The sequence below is a fragment of the Lycium ferocissimum genome, chromosome 9 (assembly GCF_029784015.1).
Source record: "Lycium ferocissimum isolate CSIRO_LF1 chromosome 9, AGI_CSIRO_Lferr_CH_V1, whole genome shotgun sequence".
Lineage (NCBI taxonomy): Eukaryota > Viridiplantae > Streptophyta > Magnoliopsida > Solanales > Solanaceae > Lycium > Lycium ferocissimum.
Genome location: NC_081350.1, coordinates 40635124 through 40643653, shown reverse-complemented (window position 1 = coordinate 40643653; position 8530 = coordinate 40635124). Strand labels below are relative to the sequence as shown.

The window sequence follows — 8530 nt, the reverse complement described above, 5'->3', positions numbered from 1 at the left end:
TCCTCTAAGTTAGTTGAGATAAATTCACGACCAAGTATTTTAGAAGTGCACAAAGACAACTGACTTACAATATTTACATTGAAATAGTCCTCTAATGGTGGAGATAGTCTTATTTATGATGATTCAATTATGGTTATCAACTTCCCATTAAGAAATTATAATTGTGTTAGGTTGGAAAAAATTTGCCCACGGTTGGAAAAAAAATTGCCCACTAGTGGGCAGGGTTGAAAGGTAGGTAAGGTGAGAGATAGGGGTGGTGGGTGAAGGGCTCTAATACAAAAATAATTTACTCATTTTCGATGTTTAACCAAATTTTAATTAACTACTAAGTGTTAAAGTCAATCGCAAGACCGAAATTCAAAGAAATTGACGAGGCCATGCTCATGCGATGGAGCATGCAAGATAAAAATACATTTTCACTTTGATTTATGACTGATAAGGTTTAGAATTCGTCTGAGTTGACTGATTAAAAGTAATTAATATAAATTTCAAAGTATTTTTACGTAAGAAGGACGAATGGCGAAAATGTAAAAAACAAGGAATATGAGAAATAAAATAGTTAAAAAAATTGATCTAACTAAAAGTGATTTAGCTGATTAAACTTATGATTTTGGCTAATTTTGACTTATAAGTACTTAGTATAAACACTTTTACTCTGAAACCAATATGTAAATAAGTCGCAAAACTAACTGAACACTCTCTGAACTGCTTTTGATTTGGCATAAACACCGAATATATGTCACCTGTGTGCTTGTGAGACCCACATCAGCCTCTTAAAATATGCCATCTCTTCACGTTGGGACAATAGCCTCCTAGAAAATGCCAACTAGGTAGTTGTGGGGCCCACACGAATTTATATTCCGTGTCAAAAGTTGCTACTTAATAGGCTAGATCCGCCCCCGGTATGGATCCAACAAAGTCCTATAGCAAAATGATAAGTAGGTGGTTGTAGGGCACGGCCCACATTAAGCTTCTTGTTCAACCCCTATTTATTCACCCAAAATTAGAAAATCATTTAAAAAAAAAAAAAAAAAAATCTCTAGTGGGGTAGGCGACGGGGGTGTTTGGTTTTTCTTTGGGGGGTGAGGGGTGTTTCTCCAAAGAGTATATAAATGTCATTTTTATATTCTATTTCAAGAAAGTCTGTTAAGTACACTTTCCTTTCTCCCTCCTGAATCTCATTCCTTTCTTTGAACTCACGAACATGGCACCACTATCTTTTTCCGTTTTTATCGCTGTATTTCTTTAAAAAATTCAATTTTTAAATCACAAAATACATACTTAGATACTTTTAAACCAAAAAAATGACAAATCAAACAAGCATGAAAAACCCCACTTCAGTTTTTTCTTCTTCACTTTATACATGTTATAATATGAATCTTTTTGCATATCTTGTTTAATAATCAAATACCCTTTTGCCTTATGTTTCAATATCTCTGTTCAGTTTGTAATCAAGACTCAGTTTTTATCCTTATAATATGAATCTTTTTGCATATCTTGTTTAATAATCAAATACCCTTTTGCCTTATATTTCAATATTTTTGTTCAGTTTGTATCTAAGTCTCTTTTTTTTTTTTTTTTTTTTTTTTGTATCATTATAATCTGAATCTGATTCAATACCCTTTTGGCTTTTGTTTTCAATTTTTTCTTGTTCACTTTCTGTAAAGACTCATTTTTTTTTTTTTTTTGTTTGAGTTTGTATCAAGACTCATTTTTTATCCTTATAACCTGGATCTTTTTGCATATCTTGTTTAGTAATCCAACACCCTTTTGGCTTTTCTTTTCAATTTTTTCTTGTTCACTTTGCATCAAGACTCAATTTTTTATGTTCACTTTGTATCAAGACTCATTTTATATCCTTATAATCTGAATCTTTTTGCATATCTTGTATAACAATCTAGTACCCTTTTCCCTTTTGTTTCAGTTTTTTTTCCCTTCTTGTTGTTGTTGTCTCTATCAAAGACTCAATTTTTTATGTTCACTTTGTATCAAGACTCATTTTATATCCTTATAATCTGAATCTTTTTGCATATCTTGTATAACAATCTAGTACCCTTTTGCCTTTTGTTTCAATTTTTTATTCTTCTTGTTGTTGTTGTCTCTATCAAAGACTCAATTTTTTATGTTCACTTTGTATCAAGACTCATTTTTTATCCTTATAATCTAAATCTTTTAGCATATCTTGTATAACAACCTAGTACCCTTTTGCCTTTTGTTTCAATTTTTTTCTTGTTGTTGTCTCTATCAAGGACTCAATCTTTTTTGTTCACTTTGTATCAAGACTCATATTTTATCCATAATCTTTTTCCATATCTTGTTTAATGATCCAATACCTCTTTTATGCTTTCATGAGGCTATTTCACTCTACTCCATTTTATTTTATTTCACTTTCTATCAAGACTTAATTTTTATTCTTATAATCTGAATCTATTTGCATAATCTTGTTTAATGATCCAATACCCCTTTGGCTTTTGTTTCATCTTTATGCTTTGATGAGGTTGCTTCGACGATGTACGAGGATTTTTATCCTCTCTTTGCTTGCTATTTCAGTCTTCACTCCGGTGTTCTTGCTTTCCTTTAGGCTCAAACACCTTAACTCTGATGGTATAATTTTTGACTTCTTATTGTTAGTTTTGGATTTTCGGGGTTTTAATTTAATCTGACTGGTGTTTTTGTATTCAATTTGTGTGCAGCATCACGAGACTTTGTTGAAGATTTATCAATTCTTGTAAGTTTTAGTCTTGTTTAGTTCGATCTGTTTTATATTGTTGCTACTTGTGATTTGTTGACTAATATTGTTGTATAGTTAAGTTTTTGTATAGTTAACATAAGAAACTTAAATAAATAATTGTATAGTTAAGTTTTTGTTGACTAATATTGTTGTATAGTTAAGTTTTTGTATAGTTTTTGTATAGTTAACATAATATTGTTGTATAGTTAAGTTTAAGATGCATAACTAAACTTAACTATGCATCTTGAAGAAGAAAAAAAACATAAGCTTTTGTATATTTAAGTTTAGTTATGCATCTTTGGCACCATATAAAATAAAGAAGAAAAAAACAGAAGCTTTTGTCTAGTTAAGTTTATTTATGCATCTTTGGCAACATATAATGGAAACATCAAGCTGAAATAGTTAATGTTTGTTTTCCTTCATTGTCCTGCTCCTCTGGAAAGCAAAATGCAAAGTAAGGGAATCTCTATATTTTCAACTAATTTTTTGCGCAAACGCTTACTTTTTTCTTTTCTTTTTGCATAACTGTGTTTTTAATGTTATCGTTTAGTATGATAATTATATGAAATGAGCTTAAATGAAGAAGTGGAAATTCATATGGCCGACCCCAACTTGTTTGGGACTAAGCGTAGTTGTTGTTGTCGTCTTATTAATCTTCTCATACTAGACAGAGAATCATATGTCTGAGTGTGATTTCTTTTTTTGTGGGGTTTTGGATTCTCCTATTCAGAAGCACAGAATAGATGCTCAGGCGAATAGTGCAGTTCAACAGGTGATAGAAAATTTTGGATCAGCCTACCTACTCTATGAAGTCTACTTGATTGTTACCTATGTTTGTAAATCATCATATGGTGTTTCTTTAGGAAGAAGTTGAAGGCCTAAAAGGACCACACTTGGTTGTATACAGAGATGAGAATGATAGGCTTGACAAAGCAGAGAATGTTAACTTACAGCAAAATAATGGTACCATACTACTTTATATGCTCTTTACCTTTATTTCCCCTTCATTGCTATCAAATTGTAATATGAGTGCAGCATTTAACTCTACTCTCAATTACAGGGACCACATATCGCGGAGAAGAAAAAACTCAACGAAATCTATCTGAGCAAAAAGTGTCCTCATTTAGAGAAAAGGTATTATTCTTCATAGAAGTCTATTGTGTGTCATAGCTGAAGATAGAGGAGGTTATAGTTTCTTATCTTGTGAGATTTTTTAACTTTGGTCACTTATTAATGTACAAGAGAGCCATTCATGTTGCTCGTCTCCAGAATTTGCGATTAATGGACTTACTGTAACTTCTGTTTGGCTGCATACTGTCGGCAAATTTTAGAGTTAATTATACATATAAATATTCCCTTTTTCCTTCTATCTTGAATTGTCAATCTGTGGCATTTATTGTGGTAATCATCTTGATGTGTATTTAGAAAACTAAGAAGCATATTTGCTTTTCTCTCTATCTTGACTTGATTCCTAACTTCAGTTTAGTAGCAACGTTCGACATTTGAACGTGCAGGAGGTACAAAAATAGAAAACATGTCAACATAGGGGCTTCAGCGAAAGTTCACGGGAAGAATATCGAGGATGCCATGTCCATTTTCACTTTTTCAATATTCATTATGGTTGTCTGTACCAATTCATATAAAGTTAAAATGTTAGATTTGGTATTCCAGATCTAAAGTACTTGTTTGATCCCTCCTTTCTTTCTGTATAGATATCTCATCTGTGTGCACTTCACTTTGTCGTGTGCAACTAAAAAGTCAATTTTCCTTATATTGTTCACAGCAAGTACGGGCTTATTGTGAGTTTGCAGTCTTCTGATTCCAGTTGTGGTTGTGGCAGGAAAAGTCCAGGCCAAAAGGGGTTCAACACAGTCAGAGCATACAGTCACATTCGCGTAGGCCATTAGATGAAAAAGTAAAAGAGATGAAAGATAAAGTGATAAGGGCCAAAGCGTACTTGGGTTTTGCACCACCAGGTAGCAACTCTCATTTTGTGAAGGAGATAAAGCTACGAATTAAAGAGCTAGAACGAGCTATGGGCGATGTCGCTAAAGATTCTAGTTTGTCAAGGAGGTGCGGTCATTCTTCTCTTTCTCCTCCCCACCCCTTACAACAATACACCTAACAGGCTATAGCATGCTCCTTCATTTGCTAAATATAAAGCTTAATCAATGCGATTTACGGAATCTGGCTCATCTGATGTGTCAATTGCTACTCAGCACAGCATAAATTCCGTTTTGTTTGAGTAATGGCTTCTGAGAGTGAGACTCAGGCGGATTGTTTATGGGTTCCTACAGTTAATATAGTGGTCAATGAAGTGGGAGAAGAATCATGAGGTCCGGTGGACAAAACATTAGGTGATTTCTTCCTATCTGTCTAAGCCTTGTGGGTAGAGTTACGTGATACCTGTTGCTTGTGAGAGGTAGCAGGTATCTTGTGGAATTAGTCAAGGCGCGCGCAAGTTGGCGTGGACACCACCGGTTAAGAATATGTACTTGATAATGACTCAAGGGTATTCAAAACGAATTTGTTTGTCTTGCTGATAATCTAAGTTGCTGATGGATGTTGCATTGTTCTCCAAAAATAACTTCTTTTGGAGAATCCAACACGAACCCAATGACAATTTTTGCAACATAGCTGACAATTGTTTAAATTAGCCAATTGAATTCTGTTTTTAAATACTGAATATGTTGGATGTATCATCTAAGAGCCGCTAGCTTTCCAGGGCCATACAGAAGATGAAAGCCATGGACGGGACCCTGCTGAAAGCCAGCAGAATATACCCTGATGGCTCAGCTATGGTGAATACACTACGTGCCATGACATATAATGCTGAAGAACAGCTTCGATCACAGAGGGATCAAACTTCTTTCCTTGTACAGCTTGCTGCAAGAACTACACCAAAAGGCCTTCATTGCCTTTCCATGCGGTTGACCACAGAATATTTCGCCCTGCAGCCTGAGGAGCGGGGACTTCCTAACCAACATAAACTGCAGGATCCTGATCTCTATCACTTTGCTGTTTTCTCAGACAATGTTTTGGCGTGTTCCGTGGTTGTCAATTCAACTGTTTCAACTGCTAGAGTATGCTTCCATATCATCTTCATTCCTCCATGTTTTTTCCTCCATGTGTTTTCATCTTTCATTTTGCAAATTTTCCCTTTTCCCTATTAACGGTTCATTCATACACCACTGGTCCCGAGAATCTAAGTACATCTAGGTGATTCTGAAGAGATACTTATTAAATAGGTTCTTAACTGAGAGATCTGTTCTGATATCTGTCTTTTTGTAACTTGATGTGCAGTGGTAAGTTGATGACATAGCATGTTGAGTATTTGGTTTTATGATGTGGCAAAACAATAATTATAGGACAAAATCAATGGCCTTCACAGGAAAAACCTCAGTTTTTCTTCAGATCTGTCTTAACCTTGGTGGACAGTCTAATGCGGTACTTGTTGCTAGTAGGAGGTGATTTTAAATATATGATATTTTCCTCTCCCGGACACCACGGTTATTAAAAAAATGGATGGCCTTCAGAGGAAAAACCTCAGTTTTTCTGGTTTAGTTGACAATATTTGTTGTCATTCTTTTAATGGTAATGTAGGAAAGAAATCGTTGGCCTGGTTTTGGAAGTGAATTATTCTTGTTCATGCATATAGATACTACGAAGTTACTATAGGGACATAAATGATATTACTCGGGCGTCAAATCTGCAAATGCATTTTTAAGATTAGTTGGTCCTTCTGTTCATTTTTTACGACTGCATAATATTATCATATCATCAGCTTATATGCAATATGATATAAACAGAAAGTTGACTAGTTTCCAAAATTGGAAGTTTCAAAGAAGCATCACAAATATGTTTTAATTAAACGTAAATGTTTATGTACTTGGCAGGAACCGGAGAAAATTGTCTTTCATATAGTGACTGATTCTCTTAACCTGCCAGCCATGTCAATGTGGTTCTTGATGAACCCTCCTGGAAAAGCTACCGTTCAAATCCAGAGCATAGACAATTTTGAATGGTTATCGACAAAATACAAAGAGGATCAGCAGAAGAAAAAGGGCATTGATCCAAGATACACTTCTGCGCTGAACCACTTGCGCTTTTATCTGCCTGATATTTTTCCTTCCGTGAACAAGATTGTGTTCCTCGACCACGATGTGGTTGTGCAAAAGGATCTAACCAGACTTTTTCACGTCAACATTAAGGGTAAAGTGAACGGTGCAGTGGAGACTTGTGTGGAAGGTGAGCCTTCATTCCGCCGAATGGATATGTTTATCAATTTCACAGAACCCATGGTGGCTACAAGGTTCGATAGAAACACATGCACTTGGGCATTCGGGATGAATATATTTGATCTGAAGGAGTGGAGGAAGCAAAACTTAACTGCCCTCTATCACAAGTACTTGGAATTGGTATGAGTTCTGTTCTGCTTTTAGTAAATTGCTTGTTGAATTCATTAATGACAATCATGAGTTTTGAGCTGTTCGATGAGTTTGATTGATACTAGGTCATATTATTCTTCACATTGGCCCAAACATTCGTAAGCAGAGTTATCGGGACCCAGTGAAAGTAGTCGAGGTGCGCTCAAGCTGAGCTTAGGTGGGTAAAATTACCTGGTACTTGTGTTGGTGGGAGGTAGCACATACCCGATGGAATAAAGTGTACGCGAGACCCCCACACCATCTTGGAAAAAGAAGAGTTTGGTCCTATATTGAATAGAACCGTGATATGGAATTAATCCATTAGACACTTATAGCTGCTCTATTATACACCTTTCCTTTTATCTTCATTGCTAGTAACATTTAGTGTATGCCATTTTGTTGATGCAGGGAAGTAAGAGACCATTAATAAAAGCTGGTAGTTTGCCAATTGGTTGGATGACTTTTTACAAATATACACATGCTCTAGACAGGAGATGGCATCTCCTCGGGCTGGGGTATGACTCCTGTGAAAAGCAATAGTTCAAATCCAGGCAGCAGTGGTTCATTATGATGGAGTTATGAAACCATGGTTAGACATTGGGATCCAAAAGTACAAGCCATATTGGAAAAAACATGTTAGCTACGAACATCCGTTTATGCAACAATGCAATATACAAGCATAGCGTTTCTTGCGTAATAGAGGCTTTCGCCCCCGGTTTTATTGTACCACTGGCACTTAAGGTCTAGAATTCAAGATAGAAAGAAGATTGGTTGGTGCACCGTTATGTGTAGCTCGAGTTTTTCCACTTCACCAGCATTGTTATTGTTTTCTCATAGTGTACGAACCACTTAAGGTAGATTCTTTCCATATATTGATCCACTATTCTTCCTTTGTAAAGTTCAGCTCCTCTTGTTGTCCATTTTTTCTCCCCTTGAAAATTTGCCTGTATATTTCTCAACATTAATGGTTAATGTTAAAGATAGCCTTACAGCAAACATCACTCTGATGGATTTTTTTTAGTAAAACTTACACAAATAACTATCTTTTAATAGCTTCTAACAAGTTATATTGGTATGAGTTGAAGATTCTACTTTTAGTAGTTGCTTGTTGAATTCATTTGACAATCATGCGTTTTTGAAATAGTGAAAATGAAATCGATGAGTAAAAAAAGGCTATATTTATGGCAATAAAAATCTTTTTCAAATTATATGGTAATTTGTATTAATGGTTCCATGATTCACGCCCAAACCTTGGTTATACGCTAACGTCTCTCTATCAAAATCACTCCATTCAAAAGTTTTTTGCTAGTTTTTGTTGTATTCGATTGTATTTCGCGTTTTTGAAATGCACGGAAATATAACATTCGGCAGA

General features: G+C 35.1%; 1 protein-coding gene across 1 annotated transcript; it reads left to right on the top strand.

Moving 5' to 3' along the window:
• Positions 1 to 1128: 1128 nt before the first annotated feature.
• Positions 1129 to 8154, top strand: LOC132030786 (probable galacturonosyltransferase 6). Its single transcript, XM_059420528.1, is given in 10 exon segments — positions 1129 to 2604; positions 2694 to 2728; positions 3462 to 3503; positions 3595 to 3694; positions 3792 to 3865; positions 4572 to 4804; positions 5457 to 5814; positions 6628 to 7149; positions 7567 to 7693; positions 7696 to 8154. Coding segments are annotated over 10 exon segments (1749 nt in total). The 5' UTR covers positions 1129 to 2492; the 3' UTR covers positions 7842 to 8154.
• The last annotated feature ends 376 nt before the right edge of the window (positions 8155 to 8530 follow it).